At 44.8% G+C, this 24,193-nt stretch overlaps 1 protein-coding gene across 1 annotated transcript in view; it reads left to right on the top strand.

Annotated features, from left to right (window-relative positions):
* LOC147724598 (eukaryotic translation initiation factor 3 subunit H-like) overlaps positions 1–24,193 on the top strand; it is a 504,872-nt gene that overhangs the window by 414,059 nt on the left and 66,620 nt on the right. The window contains exon 6 of the mRNA XM_086966137.1: positions 9,101–9,221. Coding sequence (XP_086822263.1) covers positions 9,101–9,221 — 121 coding nt within the window. The remainder of the gene's footprint in view (positions 1–9,100; positions 9,222–24,193) is intronic.

Genomic DNA, 24,193 nt, shown 5'->3' with positions numbered 1-24,193 from the left:
TACTTTAGATTTGGGTCTCGGGATCTTACCATCGTGAAGGTATTTGTAAATAGCAGTAGCTTTTGGTGTAGTGCGTAAGAAGGAATGAAGTTCGGTAGTGGGGGTGGATGGAGCAGGAGGAGGGCAGGACTGAGAGAGGTCATTGTATTTCGTTAGGACTGTATCTTTAAGCAGTTGGTATTTGCGTGCAAAGGAAGTAGGTAAGTTATAGAGGGAGCGAAGGGTGTCGAAAGATAAGAAAGAGGAGTGAGAAAAAAGTTGGGAGACCCACTGCAGACCTCGAGTATGCCAAGTTTTCCAAAAAAAGGGCCTATCACGAATGAGTAAGGATGTGTTATGCCATATGGGGGAGGAAAGGAAATCAGCAGTGGTAGTAGGAGGTGTGCGCGTGGAAGAGAGGAGTAATTTAGTGGTAAACTTATGAATCGGAGTAGAGATAGAGGTGGGTTTGCGAGAAAAGGAAAGGTATTCAGCAATGGAGAATGGGGAAAGAAGGAGGCGTTCAAATTTGATCCATAAAGGACAAGGGGTGTCAGGGTCCTGTAACCAAAAAGAGGCTTGTCTCAACTGGAACGCCTTGTGGTAGGCTGGAAAGTCAGGGAAGTTAGCTCCACCTTCTGATTTAGGACGAATCAGACGTGCTAGGGACATTCTTGGCTTCTTTTTATTCTAAAGAAAGGACGTTAGAATAGAGTTGATCTTTTTGAAAAATTTGGAGGGGACAGGGACCGGAATATTAGAGAGGGTATAAAGAACAATGGGAGATAACATCATTTTAATAGTGTCAAGGCGACCCCACCAGGATAGATAAAGGGGATGCCACCTAGAAGTGAGATCCGTTAATTTTTGAATGCATTTGGACAAGCACAGGGAAACAGTATCCGGGATGGTGGGGGTAATATGCATTCCAAGATACTTGATATTTGAAGGTTTCCATGTGAAATTAGAGACTGCAAAGTCGGGTTTGAATGTGAATTTAGTCAAGGGGAGGATCTCACATTTATCATTATTGAGTTTATAGCCAGATAATTGGGAATAAGTGTGAACTTCGGCAAGAAAGGCAGGAATGGAAACGGAGGGGTCAGAGATAAATAGCAAAATGTCATCCGCATAAGCGGCTAATTTGATGTGGGAGTCTGATAGTTGGAAACCATGAATAGAGGGATTTTGACGGAGTTTGGAAAGGAAGGGTTCTAAGGCCAGATTGAAGAGAAAGGGAGATAGGGGACAACCTTGGCGAACGCCTCTTTTTAAATCAAAAAAGGAGGATGTTTGACCGTTGGCACACACCGCTGCACGCGGGTTAGAATAGAGTAGTGAAATTAAAGAAATGAAAACAGGACCGAAACCAAACCAACGGAGAGTATGGAAGAGATAAGTCCATTCGACCCTATCAAACGCCTTTTCGGCGTCCAGGGCAATAGCCGCAAGGGGATGGGTTAAAGGGCGAGATGTAGAAAGGATGTTAAAGAGGAGTCTGGTGTTATCAGTTATAAAACGGCCTTTGACAAAGCCCGACTGTTCCTCCCCCAAGAGGTCTGGAAGAAGAAGGTCGAGGCGTGCCGCAAGAGATTTCGCAAAAATTTTGTAGTCAATATTAACTAAAGAGATCGGCCTGTAATTTTTGCAATGTTGAGGATCCTTTCCCTCCTTGGGTATAAGGCAAATATGAGCGTCTGAAAAAGAGCCTGAGGAGGATCCCAAGGAAAGGAAGGTGCCAATAAGGGAGTGGAGTCTGGGGATAAGGAGTTTTGAAAAGTGGAGAAAAAATTCTACTGTGAAGCCGTCTGGTCCGGGGGCCTTGTCTTTTTGGAGGGTTTGAAGCGCCTTGAGTAGTTCTTGTTGGGATATGTCAGTTTCTAAGTGAGAGAGGTCAATTGGAAAGTGAGATGGTTTATGAATAGAGGAGAAAAATGTGTCTAGGGAGTGGGAAGAAGGTTGAGTTTCAGATGAGTACAAGGTCTTGTAGAAGGTAGAAAATTCTGTGAGAATTTCTGCGTCAGTGTGTTTGAGGTTCGAATTGACGTCGTAGACTGATTCAATGTTTAATTTGTTGTGTTTCACCTTTAGATAATTGGCTAAAATTTTTCCAGCCTTATTTTTGCCTCCGTAGAACTTGGCACTAGATTTTAATAAGTACAATGACGCATCATCAGTTGACTTTTTGTTGAATTCCATTTTAGCATTGACCAGGGCGGTTAGAGTTTGCTGTGAGCGAGAAGTAAAATAAGAATGCTCCAATTTCTTAATATCGAGAAGGATAGCCTTGGTATAATCGCGAGCAGCTCTACGTTTTTTAGCAACAAAGCCAATGATGAAATCTCTTGCTGCTGCTTTATAGGCATCCCAAATGGTGTGTTTGGGGACAGGGGAGTTATCGTTAAGGGAGAAAAATTCATGAGAGAAGGAGGTGAACGAGGTGGTAAATTTAGGGTCTAAGAGGAGAGAATTATTGAAACGCCAACGCTTAGGGCCTACAGATTTGGGTAAGATGTCCAATTGAGCTAGTGTGGGGGCATGGTCAGAGAGTAGAATTGGACCAATTTCCGCATTAGTGAGAGTTTGGGCGATATTGTGGGTAACAAATATGTAATCTATTCGGGATTGGGAATGATGACATGGTGAATAGAAAGTGAATTCCTGGAGGTCCGGATTACATAGACGCCAAGCATCAGTAAGTTTGTGTTGGGAAATAGCTCGAGAGAAGGATTTGTGGGAATTGTTAGGGATGAAGTGTGCTTTGGAGTTTCTATCTAGGAAGGGATCTAGGGGTTGGTTGCAGTCTCCCGCCAGTATAAAGTTATCATCAATAAATCTGGTGATGTGCTGGGAAAATGAGTGCCAGAAAGTGGGGTCACCAGTAGTAGGGGCATAAACATTTAGGAGAGAAATTGGAACATTCTTGATAGAGAGTTTGGTATATATCCATCGTCCTTCGGCATCAGATTCTTGGGTAATTAGGGAATGGGAGAGAGCTTTGTGACACAAAATTGCAACGCCATTACGTTTACCGTCCCCAGGAGAATAATAGACATCGCCTACCCAACTTCTCTTCAATTTGACAGATTCTTCAGCAGTTAAATGAGTTTCTTGCAAAAAAGCAATGTCCACATTCAAACGAGAAAGATGTGATAAAATTCTTTGTCGTTTGATAGGAGAATTGACGCCCTTAACATTCCATGTAATTATCTTCAGAGACATATCATATCAGAGAAGAGGAATAAAACGGAGGAAGAAAAGGAAGTGCAGAAGTGACCCAGAGGAATAAAAAAGCCAAGGAGAATTAGAAAGTCAATAAAAGTCAGTGCAGTGCGACATTGAGTCAAAGGATGAGGAAAGAGGAAATGGGGTAAGGAAAAAGAGAGTAAAAGCGGGTGATGAAATAGAAAATAGAGCGGAGGAGAGAAAGATAGAATCAATTGACATAAGAAATATGAGAAGGTAGACCGTGAAATAGCAAAAATGATAGGAAGAAATTGATAGTAGAAGAGTAGTCGAGAAATAAGAGAGGAAGACACCTGTGGAAAAAAGGAAACTAGTGAACTTGAAAGGGAGAAAATCGCAATGAGGAATGTGAACATTCGGGAAGAAAGGGAAAACATACTTACGGAGGGTAGAGGCGGGGAGGAATGATCACCAGGGAGAGGAGACGAGGAAAAATGAGTGGGAGGGGGGCGCCAGGCAGAGGAAGGAAGCATCCAATGCAAGCGAACCGGCAGGTCGAGGGGGAAACGCCAAACATATTATAAACCTGCAAGAGAAAGGGAGGGAAAACGTACATGAGTAAAACAAATGAAGGAAGAAGAAAACACAGCAACGTTAAGAGAGAATACATGTCTATCCAATACAGACGGAAGAAAGATAGGGAGGAATCAAGAGAGGAACATAGGAACTAAGGACGCTGGGAAACCCACAAAAGGCAAACAGCAAAACATCAAACATCAAACATCAAACATGAAACATATAATTTGGTTAAGCCAATGAAGTCATTGAAAACAAGATTCATGGAGGGAAAGCAGATGAGGAGCCAGAGAAGTCCATGTCAGATGACTGTGCAGCGTTCAAGAAACTTCGTAGACGAACAGGATCCTCGTAGGTCGTGGTCTTGTTGTTGTATGTGACTCTGAACAGGCAAGGATGAAAAAGTCCGTATCTGGCTCCAAGAGCGCGAAGTTCAGGTCTCATGTCTAAAAATGCTTTACGACGGCTTGCTGTAGCTTTGGCATAATCCTGCGCAAAGAAGAGATTGGATCCTGACCATTGGAGACGAGGTGATGCACGTGCTGCTGAGATGACTTTGAGAAGGTCAGTATACTCTAAGAAGTACATGATGACACCTCTCGGCCGTGAAGAGGGAGAAGGAGTAGAAGGGAGGCGGCCCAGTCTATGTGCACGCTGGATATTAAGCGTAGTACCCTCAGGCAAATGAAGGAGCTTGGGTAAAAAAGACTTGAAGAAGGCGATGGGGTCAGTCCCTTCACAATTCTCTGCCAGGCCGTAGAGACGGAGGTTGTTGCGTCTATTTCGGTTCTCCAACTCTTCAACCTGCTTATGAAGAGAGGAAATCTGGGACTGCATGTGTGAGACCTTGGAGGACGACTCTTGGAGAGAGGTCAGAGACTTTTCTACTGTTGTCACCCTGGCATCCATCTGCGACCAATTGTCGGTGAGAACCTGCAACTTAGAATTAGTTTCCTCCATGAAAGGTCTGAGGGCACGAATTTCTTCCAGTAGAAGCTCCATGGAGACAGTCGAGGTGGATCCTGTTGGTGACGGAGGATCTTTTTTAAGGCGTTTCGTCGTGACTTTCCCTGGTGGCTGGGCAGGCCGCTCCGTGCTAGACTGCGACATCTGAGTGACGAGCGCTTGAGAGGCCTCGAGGTGCGCCAATGCAGAGAAGACTTTTGAGTTCTTGATGAATACACGACGTGGAGTCTTGGGAGTGCGGGAAATTGCCTTTCTTTCCATAAAAAAGGAGTTGTTGGTGAGAGAAAATAAAGTTCAGTAGTAATCTCTGCTGGTCTATAGACAGCTGCAAGTGTGCGCAGGAGTTGTTGAGAGGAGGAGCGAAATTAGAAGCGAGAGCCCCTTCAGACCGGGAGCGCTCACATGAGAGCCGCCGTCCTCGTCGGGCGCCAAGCCACGCCCCCAAACATTATTCATTGTGATCATTCTTTTTTTATTACATTTATTATCGTATTATTGTATTATTATTAGAATCACTAATAATAATAATAATAATAATAATAATAATATTATTTTAACATATTTAAATATAGCTTTTTGTACAACACATCTTCATCGTAAGGCGCTATATCAAATGCACTCTTCCAAGCACTGATTTTTTTTGTGAGTGTATAAAAAGCTCCAAGTTTCCCGACCTAGTAAAGATGGAAGGCTGAGCCTGCCTGGTATGGCTATGTTGTGTCTCTTCCTGCTTACGCAATAGGCTATGCCATTTCAACAGGCCTCTTAATCTTTATTTGAGATTGTTTAGTTTCTTTTGCTCGCTGGACTTGAGGGCAGTTTAAGCCCTGTGGCCCCGTGAAAGCACGTGAGGAGCACCTGTTTTCCCTGCAGCACATGCAGTACTGCACTTCCCTCGTGGGTTCTGAACAATGAGAGGGGAGAGCTGAGGTGGAAGAAGTGCTCTCCCTCTCCCTGGCGGCTGCTATGCCAATGAGCCCGTCTTGTGTGCCGGCTGGCATGAGTAAAGAGTGGCTCTGTGGCAGCCTTCCTGCTGCCCTGAATTTGCAGTGCCCCCCCCCCCCCCCCCACCCCCTGTGGAGATCAAGATGTGGGGCTTTGGGGGGGTTTCGGACCTACGGGCGTTGTGCCTCCATCAGCCACTACATGGCCGGCCCACTTCTTCCGTAAGGGAGGGTTGGCAGCAACACTAAGGGCCACAGCCCAGAGAGGAGCCCTGTGGGCTAGGTGTGGTGACCAGGGTTGAGGAGGAAGGGTAGGGCGATGCACGCTCAGAATTAGGACCATCTTCCTCAGGACAGTTAACATATATTCATAATTCTTGTTCAGGATTCTTGATTAGAATTCCAACATATTTTAAAATACAGATGCTCCTACAAACAAATACAGATTACAAAACATACATTAGATGCACATGAAGTAAAACTGTTTTTTTGTTTTGTGCAAATTATCTATTATATGCACATAAAGTTACAAAACATCTATTATATGCATCAATAATTAGCCCTGAATGTGCCAAATAAACATGTAGTATGTGTGAATGCACAGAGACCATATGTGTAAACAACTTAAGTTATTTTTTTATGACAAAGATGCGCATACAACCTGGAAGTGAAAGGGTCAATATCTCTGTGAATTCTACTACTAATACAGCATTAAACTTTTATTGAAACATCCAGTTAAAGAACCAACCATCTTGAATGACCTCAACATTTAGAAAAAAACTCGACATGCATTGTGCAGACATCATTCAAACCTACCCGTCTGTCCGTGGCGGTCACCTCTGGGTAGCTATAGTTAGGAAACTAGTTCCATAAGAAAAGTGTTTGTTGTGTTGCTAATAACTTTGGCCCTGTTTGACAAATATCCACAAAACTTTCCAAATTGGTGCTACTTTTGACTAGTTTGTGCCGGGTGATCCGTCTTGCGGGGGCCGAGGAAAAAAAAATGGGGGTCCCAAACGCAAACACCCCATGAATTTTCCTTAGAATTCTTTGGGCAAAAACTGCCAAAGGGATTTACACCAAATTTGTCAGGGGGCTAGATCTTGGTCAGCTTTTTGTGATGAGTGTAAATCCATTCACTAGTTGTTTTTTTTTTTTAATAGAAATTAAGGGTCCTAAATATTTGTATATCTATGGAGGGTTGGGTCCCCGAGAGGCTTGCGAGGCTCGTGGGAGTGGCAATTTATATATACAGCGTTCTGATTGGCCTAAGGGACTTTTTTCCCCTTGGGCCAATTGGTTCCTGCTATCAACATAAGAAAAACTTTGCTGGAAGTCATTACAGGATTCAGGGGCTCAGTCCCCTGTCATGAAATTTGGGGAAAAAGATTAAAATGGGACAGGTTAGGGATACCGTGTTCACCTAGGCCCCATGAGGGTAATCAACAGGAACACCCCTCAGCCCCCATGCGGCCCCTCTGCACTTTGTTTTTAGTATTGGTTTTGGGGGAAGGGGTTCCTAGATTCCTTGGCTCAGGGAAAGAGGCCTCATGGCCCCATGGCCCCCTCCCCTTTAATGAAATAAAACAGCTCTGGGGCATGGACCTCAGGGCCTAATAAGGCCCGGGGAGTGGGACGCATGGCCCCCTCCCATTTAGTTCAAAAAAGGAAAACCCTGGGAAAATAAAGTCCCCAGGGCCTAATAAGGCTTGGAGAGGGGAGCTGTGCGGCCTATCCACCCCCTTACCAAAAAAAGGCCCTGGTGATTGGGGCCCCTGTAGGTTAAGCAAGCTTGTTTTATGTGCAACATTTGACCCTATACCATGCACTTAATGGGTGACCGAGTTCATGTTGACTAAGAACCACAGACGAAAGAGTAATCTATATTGCACACTGTGTTCAATTTGTATGCAAGTTTTCAGGGAAACAAAGGTCCTACATGTACCGAAGCCCTGCTACATACCTAATGCCCTACTGTGGGCAGTCTTTACCTGTATCAAAGCTCCGACAGTCATTGAACATACATGGATAAATGAAGTGGATAGAAGTAGAAAAGTGGGTACTGTTAACTATGTTTACTTTATGGATAAAATTTACTCTGCACCACACTGTTTGCAGACTGTGAACTCTCATGATTAATACACCACACACTTTTAAACTATCTACTAAGAACAGTGACTCTATGCAGTACTTGTCCAAGGACCGACTGTTCACTTAAAATAACCAGGGTCTGAAGGTGCTAATCATACTGCCTTCAGCCTTCATACTGTGGTGAAAACTGTACAGATAGCCCATCTTCTGAAACAAGAACATGTACTTATGTTAGTGCCTGGTGTGCAATATTTTATGTTAAATAGAAATTGTCATTTTAAGACGATTCTGTCAAATAACTCAAGGCTGCTTACAATACGTGGTAAGTAGTACGTCGAATTTTTGCCGTTCTGGAAACTTTTTCTGCAGTACCAAAAAACTTGTGTGGAGCATCCTGGACTAAACTAGTCAACTTTCATCTGCACACAGATCTATAACATGTTCAATTACACACCTGTGGTGCATAAGGAGTAAACCCATTTGGTAAACACCAGTTCCTGGACTCTGGCTGTACAAAATTTGGTAGAATAATGTGGTAGCTACCCCCCACTATCTAAATTATAAAGCAAACTAGCACACTCATTGAATGTCGTCATCAAAGATTTCAATTGAGATGCCATCTGTGATGTCATAAATGATGTCATAGAACAGGTCATGAGTGGTGTAATATATATAAACAGTGCGAGGCGTTGTGCAAGTTCAAGTTAGCTTTCCTAACTATGACTGGTGAATTTGTGGGGTTTTGTTTTCAGTTCATTACGTTAATGCTGTCACTGACCTATTAATCTAACTATAATGTTGCTTTAATCTTTGTGTTTTTTTCAGAGAAAATATGTATATATACATTGCAGTCAGTCCACGTTTAAAATACGGGTCCTTGCGGTTTTGCTTGTTTTGTTTAGTTTAATTCCAATTTGGGTAAAGGAATTTAAAATGACCTAAAATGCAAACTATGTATTATGAGGCTTGAAAATTGATCACACATTGTTTGCACGTGGTTTAGATAGCCTTGGTCAATTACATCAAACCGTTTGTATTAAAGTTAAAATTGTTGATTTTGCAAGCAATGTGCTGAACGGAAAGTCATTACTTTATTTTTTGTCAAGGAAACCGTCTTGCTGGCATTTTTTTTTTACTTTTCTCTGGCGTTTTATTATTTTAAATAATTATCAAATACAATTTTTTTATTAACATTTAGCATGGGGGTGTGACATTGCAAAGCCTGAGATAGCCAAACGTCATGTCTTTCTGAATTAAGCGGGAGTCTCAGATATCTGGTGGCGAAGTTTTTTACGACAATCCAATGGTTTTAAGAAAATGCTAACATCTTGTGGATGATGTTTTTTTTTTTTTTTTAGTAATCACCTGGAGAAAAGCCTGCAACTGCTGATGGATAGAGTGGATGAAATGAGCCAGGATATAGTCAAGTTTAACACCTATTTGAGGAACTCCAGCAAACAGCAGCAGCAGAAGCATCAGGTTGGATGAAATGAAGCCATTTAAAATTACCATTTAAAGTTTTACTAAACGTGCTATTCTGTTTAGAGAAGTATATTCTAAATATAGATATCTGAATATCAAAAGGTTCATGTGGCTACACGAAAAGGCAAACACTATATGCTGCTTTTCTGTTATCCTCCCACCGAGAGCATCAGGTCAGCTCTCAAATTGTAGCTTTACTGTTTGATTACTTATGTTTCTGGAATCCTTAACATGTCACCAGACTTAGCCAAAGATGTATCAACACCTGTTGGCATCCCACATTTGGTGCAGAGGGTAAAATCAAATTCAAGAATACAGCTTGAAAAGTAAGTAGTTGGGAAGCCTGAACAGGTTTATAAGCTTTCTACCAAGACGCGGTGTTCCCCTGATGTAGACCAGCAGTTATTGGTCTTGAAACTACTGTTTCCAGCGCTTCTGTGCTATTTGTTAGCAGATTTTTTCTACTTCATGCAAACTACCACTTGGCCATATCAATGTAACCAATTCAAATTTTTTGGCTTGGGGAAAAAAGCCGTAAATATCATATATGTAATAGCAAAAAAAGCAAGCCAAAAGCACAGAATACTGATGGTTCAAACAAAACAGTAGCATAAAACCGAGCTGTTTTTAGAGAAATACATCTTATGCTGGACATATGGATAGTTTTCATCACATCAGTAGTTAGAATTGTTATTGCAGTCATCCGCTTCTTCATCAGACACACAAAGCCTGCAAAGCAATGCTGTAGCAGGAAGAAGTGCCATGACTCTTTTGTGGTTCCAAAGTGGATGTTGATTTAGTCGAACAGTAGAGACATCCGAGGTCACAGTTGCTCTCCTGTACAAAATATGCAGGGATTCCTTTCCAGTGCATTGTCTCGAGGTGCACAGTGTCTGAATCTTTGGCCAATAGATCCTATTGGGTGTGCTTTCGTTTAAAAATAATGCAGAATCTTATGCCGACCCACTTAATGACCCATCGGAAAGAATTGGTTGGTCCTCTTTAAGTATGCTTGCATAGTTATGCCTTGTTGCAAAAGAGGACATCTGTACCTTACTGGACAAAGTAGAAACAGCAGCCCTCATCCTCCTCGACCTCTCAGCGGCGTTCGGCACAGTCTCTCACCGCACCCTAATACGCAGACTCCACGACGCAGGGATCCAAGACATGGCCCTAGACTGGATCCACTCCTTCCTCTCCGGCAGAACGCAGCGGGTCACACTCCCCACCCCCCCTTTCCTCTCAGACCCTACACCTACCACCTGCGGAGTCCCCCCAGGGGTCCTCCCTCAGCCCTATGTTCTTCAATGTCTACGTGGCTGCGCTCGCCCCCATTGTCAGAACCTACAAACTCAATATCGTGTCATATGCAGACAACACCCAACTCATCCTCTCCCTATCCAACGAACCCAACACCGCCAGACAACTTTCGAGAAGGCATGGAAGCCGTCGCCAAATGGATGAAAAACAGCGGACTACAACTGAGCACAAACAAAACGGAAGTACTCATCATGGGCCCAAACCCAAGCGCCTGGAACTCCACTTGGTGGCCCTCGAAGCCCGACCACCCCCACGGACCATGCACGCAACCTAGTAATCATCCTGGACTCAGAGTTCAAAATGGACCGCCAGATCAACTCCGTCTCGTCGTCCTACTTCTGCACCCTTTGCCTCCTACGCAAGACCTTCAAATGGATTCCTCTCGAATCCAGAAAGACCGTCACTCACGCCCTGGTCACCAGCAGGCTCGACTACGGCAACGCACTCTATGCCAGAATAAACAAAAACCTCACAAGCAAGCTACAGAACATCCAAAACGCCGTCCCTAAAAACGGGTCCTCAACCTGTCAAGCCACTGCCACATCTCCCAGCCCCTGCGTACACTCCACTGGCTCCCCATTGAAGCTTGAGTCACCTTCAAGATGCTAACCCCACCTCACAAGGCCCTCCACGACACTGGACCAGCATACCTGAACAGCCAACTCAAATTCCACGCACCCCAAAGGACCCTACGATCAGCCCAGCTCCCTACGCTGTGGTCCCCTGCACCAGAAAGACCAGATCGGGATGCCGCTCCTTCTCCGCGGCCAGTGCCTGGAGCGACCTTCCGCTCCACCTCAGACAGATAACATCGCTCCCCATCTTCGCAAGAAACCTCAAAACCTGGCCCTTCGACAGACCCCCTTCTTGATGGACCGGAACATGTGAACCCCCCCCACACCCCCAGGGCCTTGAGACCCTAACGGGTGAGTAGTCGCACTTAACAGACACCTGATTTTATTTGATTTGATGTAAGCATTTGAATAACCACTGCTTTAGTTTATCATGAAGCATCTATTTTCTGTGACCATGGTGCTTCCATTGTTTTCCCTACATTTAGGTGAATGGGGTTGGGCCCTTGCCACGCCAAAGGGGGTTGGCCCCAGCACTACGAAATAGCCTGTGCTATACTCCCGAGATTCAATTTAAAATTACTAGGATTACAAGCGTATAATTTCATTGTAATTGTAAAATGTATGCTTTTTGTTGTCAAATACCAGTCTTTGGTTTTATATGCCTAAACTAAAATTGCCCCAGAAAAAAGCATGTCATTGTCATAAAACACCTTGTTTTTGTTCTGACATACCAGCTTTTAATTAAAACAATGTTTGGTTTCCAAGCATCACTCCTTAATTGCTTTCTCTCCAGTTGCCATACATGTGCAGATTCCGCCTTTCATGTTCACGTGCTAGTTATCCGCATTATATGCTGAAGATTTCCACCACCATTATGCCCACTATTTAGCCAAAACGTTCCACTGTTTGGCCATGGCCATCCTAATCCCAGCAAAGCCCACCCAACATGCCACCATTGCCTATAATTTTCCACAAGTTCTTGAAAGGATGGACACCCAATCAAGGCAGTGATGGCCTTCATATTGGGGATTAGGAAAGCGCACCAGATATCTAAATTGCTCGGGCCCAGTCACTGCGTCTGTTGACAAAACTAACAGCCAGGTTGAGGATTTTCAAGAAACAGCTGTTGAAGTGCATGAAAAGAAGTGTATGAACGGTGATAGGTGGAGGCGAGGTCAATTGCGTGGCTAACAAACCCAAAATATTTTGTATCTGTTGTGATGGTCTTTCATCTACAGGTAACTTCATACAAAATAATGCACACGTTAAAAGAAAAATGAATGCCAGTTCAACGAATCAGTGAGAAATGCATTATTTTGCGTCATGAAACTTGTAAAGGTATATGCGATCACTTCAGAGGTCTGTATGTGTTACCAGAGTGACACAAAATTGAATCCTGTCGACAGAAAACACTATGAATATGTAAGCCATTATTTTAAAATTGCTTTTCATACAGTATAAGATATGCTACCACAAAGTCCACAACAAGATTTAGGTTTAACATTTAAAAAAAAGGTGCTTGCAAAATATAGATTTTCAAATTGGGCACATTGTACCTAGTGGGAACATTATTTTATAATTGTCCATTAAAAGCACACACTCCACAGCTCAACTAATAACACTCTTACAATACCTCTCAAAGATGATTAATCTTTGTCTTAACAAAACATTCAGTTACTCCATCAGTTAAAGGCAATACCAGCTTCGAAGCAGCCTTTACATTTTCAGATAAACCAATTGCACTTTTACATTTCTTTCACACAGCAGGGACATTGGCAAGAAGGCTCGTTTCTTGTTTAGATGTCTGTCCCTCTTCCCTCTGTTTCCTAGCATAAGGGCTTCCTCCCTTCCACTTCAGCTGAGGCATCTCAACTGTCCGAGTTAACAGTCAAAGGAGGGTTGCCTTTAAAAAAAAAAAAAAGTAGAGGATAGTTTTTTTGTTAAGAAAGTATGGGCACATTGTGTCCTATAGATCCTGCCTACTTCGACCTCTGTCAGGAACGCATACATCTACTTACATATTGTTTCTCTCCTCCAAGCACACATAGATTGTGGGTGCACTCACACCCGAAGTACCATTGATATTTTTTTTTTTTAACTTCTGGCCCATCTCCTCTGCTTGCTCCTGGTCTGAGTCTTCATCCCGATATCCTCTGGCTGCTCTGTCTTCTGGGCTGTTTAGTGAGCCTGATACTTGGCATAGAGCTTTGGACCTGCAGCAAGGCCTTTTTCAGTGGAGCAGCCCCAGGTGATTGGTATTGTTGCAAGTAGGGGCGAGTCCATAAGAGGTGCCTAAGTGGTGCTGCTTTACTAGCATGGTGCCAGCAAGGTGTTCTCTGGCACTGGAGAAGAAACCTTATTCTTTTTTCAGCCTTGAAATCCAGTCCCCAAAATGATTTGTGCCATCCACATTATTGATCTGTTATATTTAATCATATGCTTACAAACCCTGACAAGAGGCGATGAGAGCTTTAAACTAAACCAGTTAGAAGTAGAAATAGCTAAAAAAAAATAGCTGCTTAGAATAAAACCCTTGCATTTCTCCAGAGCATCTTCCTAAACAGAAGCAGATTCCAAGCGACCATAGTTATGACCCTTACCAAACACCCAGAGGCTTGTTGCTCTACTTTGCTTCCTAGCACAAGTGAAATGAAATGAAATGAAATGAATGAAACTTATGAAATGAATGAAACTTATATAGCGCACGATTTACCCTGGGGCATCTCCGCGCTTGCTTAGGGAACCCGTCCTGGTATTCCCCTGTGAGATAACCCTGGCAGGGTATCCACAAGGTGAAAGCCAGGCATCCCACCGCGAGGGGCCGTTGTGGAGATTAAGCAAGCTATTGCCCAGAGTCGCAGAGTGTGAACCCGTGAGTCGAGAAGGCACCGGAGCGAGAATTAACGAGTCCGTGGAATTTTTGAGCCCAAGACCCGCCGAGGCTGGGAATTGAACCCTGGTCCAGGGCCGAACTCAAGCTCCAGGTCTGCCGCCTCTAACCCCTGAGCCACACTTCTCCACATTGATTTGATCACCCAAGGTGAACACTACATGCATTGCTTTTTCACCTGTGAAAGCCAGCGTACCCCTATTCTCACAAGGTATTTCAATTTCTTCACATTTACCACAACTTCAAAGACCATCCCACTGTCCTTTTCCCCTTAAATGTCCGACTCTCTACTTCACCACACCTTGAAGCATACAGTCACCTCCACTCCAGATGCTCAACAACTGGGAATATATTGTTATCAACAGCATGCTTAGCTACTCTAGACTTCATAATGCCCACCCCCCCTCACCCCTCCCCGGTCACCCCAGCCCATCAACTATAGACTCATTTGCAATAGTATGTTGTGCAATTTCATTTTCATGCATGCTAACCTGTTGATGCTCCCATATCTGTCCTCTTATACGAACTGCATGGCATTGCACATCCTGATAGTCTCTAGTATGTGCAGTAAGGCCCATTGAAAGCTGCCCAGAACACTATAAAAGAACACACATTGAAACATACCAAAATAACAGTAATCAACCAGTATATTACAGAATGCCATTTGCTGATTCTTTTAATCTTCTAGATGTAGATGTGATCAGACCTGTTGTTAGTATCCTGTATTTACAGGTATCTATTATATGTTGCTTGTTGAAGTGTACTCTTTTGGCTCGATTTGGTTTAGTACCCATAGATAATAGAATTACCTTATACCTATTAATGGAAATTCCGTGTACTATACTATTTGGGAATGTTTCAAATTTCTGGAACCCAAACTGGTGGCCGTCTTCCATGGCCCCTCTCCCTATACCAGTGAAAAGAGCGAAAAACCTGTGAGTAATAGTAGATGAGACTTAAATTTGGGGACCAAATACATGTATTCTTCAATCAATCAATCATATCATTTGTAAAGCGCACTATTCACCCCTGAGGGTCTCAAGGCGCTGGGGTGGGGAATGCTGCTACTGCACGAAAAGCCAGGTCTTGAGGAGTTTTCTGAAGGTCAGCAGGTCTTGGGTCTGCCGTAGGTGGATGGGGAGGGTGTTCCAGGTCTTTGCGGCGAGGTGGTAGAACGATCTGCCGCCTGAGGTCGCTCTTCGGAAGCGGGGGACTGTAGCGAGGTCGGCGGAGCGGAGCTGGCGGGTGGGGTGTAGAAGCCGAGTCGTCTGTTGAGGTATGTTGGTCCGGAGTTGTGGAGTGCCTTGTATGCGTGGGTGAGGAGCTTGAAGGTTATCCTCTTGTTGACCGGGAGCCAGTGCAGGTCTCTTAGGGGGGGTGTGATGTGGCTGTGGCGAGGGATGTCGAGGATCAGGCGTGCAGAGGCGTTCTGGATGCGTTGGAACCGTCTCATGAGTTTGGCAGAGGCTCCTGCGTAGAGGGCGTTTCCATAGTCCAACCTACTGCTGACAAGGGCCTGGGTGATCGTTCTTCTCGTTTCAGTGGGGATCCACTTGTAGATCCTACGGAGCGTGCGGATGGTGTTAAAGCAGGAGGAGGAGACGGCGTTGACCTGTTTAGTCATGGAGAGGGTGGAGTTGAGGATGACCCCTAGGTTGCGTGCGTGGTCGGGGTTTTGGAGGGGTTCCCGGTGCGGTCGGCCACCAGGAGTCGTCCCAGGCCGAAGGGTTGGATCCGAGGATGAGAACCTCCGTCTTGTCAGAGTTCAGCTTCAGTCGGCTGTTCCTCATCCATTCAGCAAAGCCTTCATTCCTTTGTGAAGGTTGGTTTTGGCGCTGTGGGGGTCCTTGGTGAGGGAGAGTATCAGCGGCGTAGGAGAAGATTTTGAGGTCGTGCCGATGGTCGGCGTGGGCGAGCGGTGCCATGTAAATGTTAAACAGAGTTGGGCTGAAGGATGAGCCCTGGGGTATGCCGCAGATGATCTCAGTGGTTTCGCAGCGGAAGGGGGGGAAGGCGGACGCTCTGTGTTCTGCCGCAGAGGAAGGAGGTGGTCCAGTCCAGGGCCTTTTCTTGGATCCCAGCGTTGTGGAGGCATGTTTGTAGTGTGTGGTGACAGACCGCGTCGAAGGCGGCTGACAGGTCCAGGACGATGAGGGCCGCTGTTTCTCCGTTGTCCAGCAGGGACTTGATGTCATCGGTGGCGGCGATGAGGGCAGTCTCGGTGCTGTGGTTGTTGCGGAACCCGAACTGGGAAGGGTCCATGATGTTCTCCTCGAGGTAGCGGGTCATTTGTTCGTTGACTGTCTTCTCGATGACCTTTGTCGGGAACGGGAGCAGGGAGATGGGCCGGAAGTTCTTGAGGTCCTTGGGGTCCGTCTTAGGTTTCTTGATTACGGTGTTGATCTCGGCGTGCTTCCAGCTCTCCGGGAAGGTTGCTGTCTCGAAGGAGGTGTTGATGACTTTCCGGAGATGGGGTGCGATGGATGTGCTGGCTTTGTTGAAGTTGTGGTGTGGGCATGAATATGACAGAGATCCGGAGTGGATGGTGTTTATGATTTTGATGGTGTCATCGTCGTTGATGTTGGTCCAGTAGAGCAGGCGGTTGGTGCGGATGTTGGTCGTGGGGCGGAGGTCTCAGTGGTTGTCGGGCGGTCGTGGCGTTGAAACTGTCGTGGATGTCTGTGATCTTGCGGTGGAAGAAGGTGGCCAGCGAGTCGCACAGGTCTTCCGAGGGTGGGACGTCGTTGGTGTTAGAGCTGGGGTTGGAGAGTTCCTTCACGATGTTGAAGAGCTCTTTGCTGTTGTGCGCGTTGTTGTCTAGGCGGTCTTTGAAGGAGGCCCTTTTGGCGGATCTGATGAGGGGATGGTGTCTGCGGGTGGCATTCTTGTGGGCGGCGTGGCTGTCCGATGTTCCTTCTCCAGCTTTCAGCAGGTTTGCTTGGAGGCCCGGAGGTCTTCAGTGAAACAGCTGGCTTTCTTGTTGGTATGATATTTGGTGGAGGGTTTCTTGATCGGGGCGAGGATGTTGGCACAGTCGTTGATCCACTGTCTGAGGTTGCGGGTGGAGGTGTCAGGGTCGGTATGGTAGGCGGGTGGGCTCTGGGCTAGGGTGGGGGTTAGCTGGTCTTCGGTGACTTTGCTCCAGCAGGGGTGAGGCATCTGTTGGGTGCGGTTGGGCTTGGTGGGTTTTCCTGAAGGTTAAGTGGATGCAGTGGTGGTAGGTCCAGTGCTGTTCTGTGGTATGGTTGAAGGAGACTTGGGGGCTTGCGGAGAAGATGGGGTCAAGCGTGTGACCGGCGGAGTGGGTGGGTGTTGTGACGAGTTGTCTGAGTCAGAGGTTGGCTAGGTTGTCTATCAGGGTGGTGGAGTTGGTGTTGTCATTGTTCTCGAGGTGAAAGTTCAGGTCCCCAAGGAGGATGTAGTCCGTGGAGGCGAGGGCGTGTGTGCTGACTAAGTCGGCGATGGAGTCGCTGAACTGTGGTCAGGGTCTGGGAGGTCTGTAGATGAGGGTTCCTCTGAGGGTGGTGTTTGGGTCGGTGTGGATCTGGAAGTGAGGTGTTCGGCGGTGCTGAGGGTATCGTCGTTGTTGGTCGAGACTCTGAGAGTGTTCCTGTGGACGATGGCGATTCCTCCTCCCGCTCTGTTGGTGCGGTCCTTGCGGGTGATCTTTTAGACTTCCGGGACGGCTATGCTTACGTCTGGTGCCGAGGCGGGGTTCAGCCAGGTCTCAGTCAGGAAGGCGACGTCTGGGGAGGTTGAGTCGAGTAGGTCCCAGAGTTCAACGGCATGTTTTCGGGCGGAGCGGGTGTTGAGAAGGATACATCTGAGGTGGTTGAGTTCTTTCCTGGTCGGCAGCATGGTGGGGCGGATGCTTTTGAAGCTGCAGTTCAGACAGGTGAAAGCTCAGCGTATGTTCTTAAAACGTTTTATGAACAAACTCCAAAGGCTGCAAAATGCAGCTGCCAGGCTACTTACTTACGGGCATGCCCAAGTTTGCCTCAATCTCCAAAGGAATCAAAGATCTACCCTGTCTCCTGGTGAGGAATAGAGTGCGTTTTAAATCTCTGTGTACCGTATTTAAAGCACTCAAAGGAATTGGACCCGACTACCTACAAAAACAGTTTGAATGGTACATACCGAAAATAAATCTACGTTCGCTAGGAGCCAGGTTGGTTACAGTCCCAGCCCAAAAAAAAGCGACGTGGGGAGGCGGAAGCTTTGTCTTCGGGGCAGCCAAAGCCTGGAATGACCTTCCTGTCCATTTTAGAAATGCCACAGATATTTCAGCTTTCAGGAGGGGCTTGAAAACATGGCTTTTTGACAAGTAACTTTTCCTTTGCTGCTCTTGCTGAAAGGATAGGTAACTAGCGCCAGGACATACTTGGGTAATTCCTGCGCTCAATACATATCCGCAACATAACAGTGTGAATCCTACCATTCCTGAGAATTGTTTTTAAAGCATCTGGGTATGATATAACCCATGAAAATCTGAATTTGGTCTAAAAATATAAGTAGAAACTGGAATGCACACAATTGAGCACAAAAAAGTTTAATAACATCAAGGTTAATAGCTAGTCCCTTCGATAGAAGTATACAAGTGTTTTATTTTAGAAAAGCTTGAATGCAGGTGATCGCAGGTTTTCAGGCCCCATTTATTTACTAACGTTAATGATTTTTATAGTGGCTCATTGTAAGAATGGCTGGCGTCCTTGGCAGCAGTTGAAAGCTCAGCAATTGTGAATAAGAACAAGCACTTTCAATCGAAATGCTAGACCAACTGCCAGGAAGCAAATGATTTTAGGAATGTAGATAAATGAATATTTCCTACGTGCTCCTATTTAGATAAGGATGTTTAACCTTCTTTCTCCTGGCCTGAAAGGTACGCATTTACCATGACTACACGCAAGGTGTTGTTGTCCGCTGTACTTGCACATAGAAAAATGTTTTTTTTTTTTCAAAACACATTATTATATGGTCAGCAGGCAAAACTGCTTCATTTTTTACAAAATAGTTCAAGGGTATAATAGACAGGTATACAGCAGCAAGTCAGACTTTAAATATAATAAAATAGCATTTAAAAAAACGAAATGAAAACATAGCAAGCCTAAAAACATTGTCTCTGAACCGTATAACTTTCTGTGCCATGAACATATTAATAATCAAGCCATCGCTTTCATCAAGTCTTCCTACACGTGGTTTGGTCATCTTTACCATTCTCATTATACATTTCTCATTATCACAATGTTTCTGCGTCTATAGTTGGTGGTGCTGAGTGTTCCAAAATTAGGCCTCTATAATCTGCCCAGAGTTTCCAGGCTTGCTGGTGTTCCTGTGGGCAGCCCGTGCCTTGAATAAAGATTGCTCTTGGACCAAACACCAATACAGGCCTGCACTCCAGGCACTCAAGCCAGGCAGAGCCTGGACTTCCACGTCTTTGCTATGTTTCTCTTGGCATGGGTAAGACCCAGGAGCAGCAGATGTCTTTTGTATCTGTTTCCCCCTAAGTCTTCCGTGGTATCTAATGAAACAAGTTTTGGCGAGAGGGGTACATCCCGGCCCAATATTTCAGAGAGGCAGCTCGTGACAACTAGCCAAAATCAGGTGAGTGCAGTGCATTGCTGCACTGTGGATGAAGGTGCCATCGCCTTTGCTGCAACAGAGAAACATAGGGGAAGGTATCAGTCCCGCTCTCCGTAGTCTGTGTCTGGTAAAATAGGCGCGATGTATACATTTAAATTGAATAATTCGTAAGCGTTTGTCTATTGCAGTGCCCTGTGGGGATTCTAATGTTTCCGTCCAATCATTGTTGTCGAGGGGACCCAACTCTGTCTGCCATTTTTCTCTGATGGGGAGTCTAGCATGGTGGGGAGATTCGTCACTAGGGATTGATAGATCTTTGATATCTTATGGTCTCCCAGGTCGCCCATGAATACCTTGGCCTCAATTTGGTTAACCTCTGGCAGGGAGTCCAAGTGTATAATTTATGGGGACAGCTTGGCGGAATTGTAAATATTGATATAATTGGATATGCAGCTTATTACATTCTTCTCTAAGCTCGTGGAAGGATTTCAGGGTAGTGCCTCACATGAGAACACCCACAGTAGAGATGCCGATGGCGTCTCAACTTCGAAATCCCAGCAAGGTGGACAGTTGGGGTAGAAGACAATTCTGCCATGGGGCATCTCTCTCGTCAATCGAACCCACTATCCCATCCTGCGCAAAAAGCCCTTCCACACCTCAAGAACCTCTTGGGTAGCAGGCGGGAGGCCTTGAAGTACCCGTGGTTTAATTTTTTTTTTTTTTTAAGTACTAAGATTTATTCTCAGAAACTACTAGCATATTGTGCCTCTTCGGTCGATTTAGCAAGCTGATTTTTATAGTACAAGATGGGGTGCCGAGTACAGTTCAGATTATTTATTTTAATACTAGGTTTTGACAGAAGAAGAGGATTTTAAAATATAATCCTGGTGCAATCGGAATGGACAGTTACTTGCTATGTGAAACATTGCTGTGATGTTTGCTGTAGTATCTGAATGACTTATTGATCTTTTGTTTGCCGAAAATGGGTGCTTTCTCATGTAAGTACTGTTTTGATACTCTTTCAAGTCCTTGTCTGACCACCTCTGCATCTAACCTTTGGTCTTGTAATTGACTTAACAAAGTAGTTTTCATTGCTCCATGAGCACCACAGGTCTACTTTATAAATTAAATATATTCAAATTCAAGAAACGTTTTTGGAAGTGCAGATAAGGAGTAAATACTTTCTCTGCTATTCCTTCTCATTGTTATCTTGAACAAGAACTTATTTTAATTATTTCTTTCATAGGAAGGCCTTTTTCATGTGTGCTTCCAGACCGCTTTTTATTGACCTAGTGTGTCTAATACTTTACAAAATACTTAGAAGACTTTCAGTCAACCTGTTTCAAACATCAACTTTTTGTGGTGTTCTTCCATCCATTTGCCTGACACATTGACCTTCATTTCTTAGGCCAGCCTACAAAGATTCTTTCTCTCACTCATTGTATCAGCTGTTTCTGTATCCTGCTGTGTCCTATTGAGTTCTTACATTACAGAGGGAGTATTTTCTCACCTGTCTTTCACCAACACACTGTCTCTGTGCTAACTGCTGCTCTCCAGCTAACCTTTCAATCTGCTCTTTCCACTTCCCCCATTCTTCTGGTACTCTCCCACCCCTTGCCCTTTCTACTCTCTCACCTTTCTCAGCTTTTTTTATTAACGTGCTTTTTCTGTGAGGACCGGCTGCTACACGCAGCTACACACTGTTCTATTTTTTTATTGTAGTAGCAGGGGAAGGTTCTCCACCAGAACCTGTCAATGCCCCACCTTCATGCGTGGAGATTGATCAGCGATTGTTGTTGGCTTTCGACCTTCCTTCTGAAGTCTGCAATGCTATCTTGACAGTCAGGCGTCCCTCAACCCAGGTGGTATATGCCTGCCACTGGAGCACCTTGTGGCATAGTGTGCAGAAAACCAGGTTGACCCTCTTCCTGGTTCCCTTTCTCCGGCCCTTCTACTCATTCTCTCTCTTGGCCAGCAGGCATCTGCTTTGGGTACCTCAAAAGGCTATCTTTCTCCCATCTCAGCCTTCCTGTGGTTGCCTGATCAGCCATCTCTCTTTAAATCCCCTGTTGGAAAGACTTTTTAGTATGAGTTCGTTCCATAGACCCACCTTTGGGGCGTTATTGCTTGGGTATATTTTGTAAGGTAAGGAATCTTCAGCTAGAAGTCTCTATTAGGTGAACAAGTTACTTACCTTTGGTAACACTTTATCTGGTAGAGACTCTATCTAGCTGTAGATTCCTTACCAACCCACCTATCCTTCCCGCTCTGAGAACTGATTTCTAGGGTAAAGGCTGTTCCCTTTTCAGGACCCTAGTTTTGCACACTAGTGGTCAGTGATTTGTGGCTCGAAAAGAAACTGACGTCCGTGCGCTAGGGTGGTGCCTACATAAGCATCATGCACGTCACTACCAGTGCAGACAACGCCACTCTGAGCTGAACTGCACCACCTATTGCTCATGAAAAATGTATGAATCCAGTCGAACGCCTGGAGATAATTCGAAAATAAGAAATCTGCTGTTTGATAGGCTCCTTACCAGGTAAAGTGTTCCTGAAGGTAAGTAACCTATTTGTGTGTGCACATAGCACCTTGAAATCATCCTCTTCCAAATATTCTCTGCATTGCAGCACAAACCGTAGAGTATTTTTTCTTCGTACCAACTGCAGACTTTCAGTGTCGCACATGTCGATCACATTCTTATATTCCTGTATGGTTAAAACATTCGGAGTTTGCTATACTATTTGTCTCTTGCGCAGAGTGTATGGTCCTACTCCAATTTTGCATTAGTAGCATTGAAACAAGATGCCCTCTGCACCCAGTGCAGGTGTACAGCGCAAGCATCTGAGAAATTTACTTTTGTTGCCCCTAGGTTAGGTACAGGGAGGACTAAAATAATCTGTTTCCTCTGCACCAGATGACATTCTTCTAATATGGCTGTCTGCACTGAAGTGTAAATTTTCTCGATGGCAGTGACACGTTCCTTAGATGAGTACAGATCGTATCAGTAAATGATGAGCTGTCTCGTGTTGTAAACTATGCATTTGTAGCCTGAGTTACTAGCAGTAACTCTAGGCTATTCTGTCCAGTATGTAAATAATTATTCTCCAACATGTCTGCTTGCAGACCACATAATATAGCCTTGTGTTTTTTCATCCACTGTTTTTCAGAAAACGTGGGAGTGATAGTAGAAGGGCTTCACCTGCTCAGCAAAATGTGACAAGTAAGCTCTAGCGAAGTTGAGAAACCTCATCAGGGCTTGTATTTTTATCAGTATGTTCCGGGGTTGTAAAGTAGCACACTTCAGTTTGTATTTTGTTCTTGTGGATAAAAGGACAAGCGCTTTTGGTACTACATTCAGCCTAACCTCTTGATAGGTTAGGCTTGCATTAGGTCTTGGCCGGATCTCTTAACAAAAGTGGCTCCAGTTGTTTTGCCAATAATTTTACTTGAAGCTATAGTGGAAGATCCAAAGATTGGTCATGACTGAACAATAACCAGTTTGAAGGGTTACCTCATTCGTCAGTTAAGTTCATTAGTTTGATTAGTGTGCCCAAGTAATTGATAACCTTCTATAACTTATGCCTTGCAGATTAACTGAACATTTCTAATGGATACTTCGCACTGCAGGTTCCTCACCTTGTGAATATCCCCAGGTGCCAGACTGGATCTGGAAACTCAAAAAGCAGTACTTCTGTGTATCTGTTGGTGGCGTCCTGCGACTCTGTGCCGGCTTAACTCTGTTTCAAGACTCAAAGGCTTACGGTGACTGTGCCCAGATGAATTCAAAAGCCATATGAGAACAGAAGACAAAGCTCTGTGGCAAAACACCACTAGACTACATGCGGATTGCCATGTGTGACACTTTCTCCCAAAGAAAATGAAGCAATTAAGATGAGGGTTTCACTGCCTATAATTTAAGGCTCTCTTGTTAGTACTTACTTGGAACGTGGCCTCGTATGCAGATATATCCTGAGTTAGTCCGGAGTGAGTCTGTGGCAAAGGCTGCTGGTGGTCGCAGACAGCAACTCTATTGTGCAAGGGCTGGCTGCGGCCGGCAGGCCTTCCTCACGCAAGGCCACAAGACACTGCAAATCGAACCACTATAGTTTGCTATAGCAAGTGAGGGTATATGTATACTTTGAAGGTGATTAGGAATGACATAGTTTGACGTAAAGTCGGGCATATTAACGTCAGTAAAGAACCCCTAGGGAATAGTTGTTCTTTGTAAAGTTAACGGAGTACTTGGACAAATCAACATTCAAGCAAGGGGAAGTTCCCTAACTGCTCAAGCTGGTTTTTCAAGAAATCGTTGTGACGTTTGGTACGGGTGGAAGTAGCCATGGCTGTATTTTGGTAGCATGGGCTATACCTAAATAAGAGATTGATTTCTATGCCTATATAAGGGCAATGTGAATTGTACCTATATAAGGGCATGAATCTGGAAAATTCACTCTGAACTTAAAACGCAACACAACACCCACTCCACTTTCTTATGTACGACATTACTCAGTTCTAAACATGTGTTAAAACCCACCCAAAATACATAAAAATGCATTGGTACTGGTTGTACACGAAAAGCATTTGTGCTGAACGCTTTTGAAGC

Source organism: Lissotriton vulgaris, chromosome 4_1 (assembly GCF_964263255.1).
Source record: "Lissotriton vulgaris chromosome 4_1, aLisVul1.2, whole genome shotgun sequence".
Lineage (NCBI taxonomy): Eukaryota > Metazoa > Chordata > Amphibia > Caudata > Salamandridae > Lissotriton > Lissotriton vulgaris.
The sequence above is the reverse complement of the archived record's forward strand: the minus strand, read 5'-3'. Positions and strand labels throughout refer to the sequence as shown.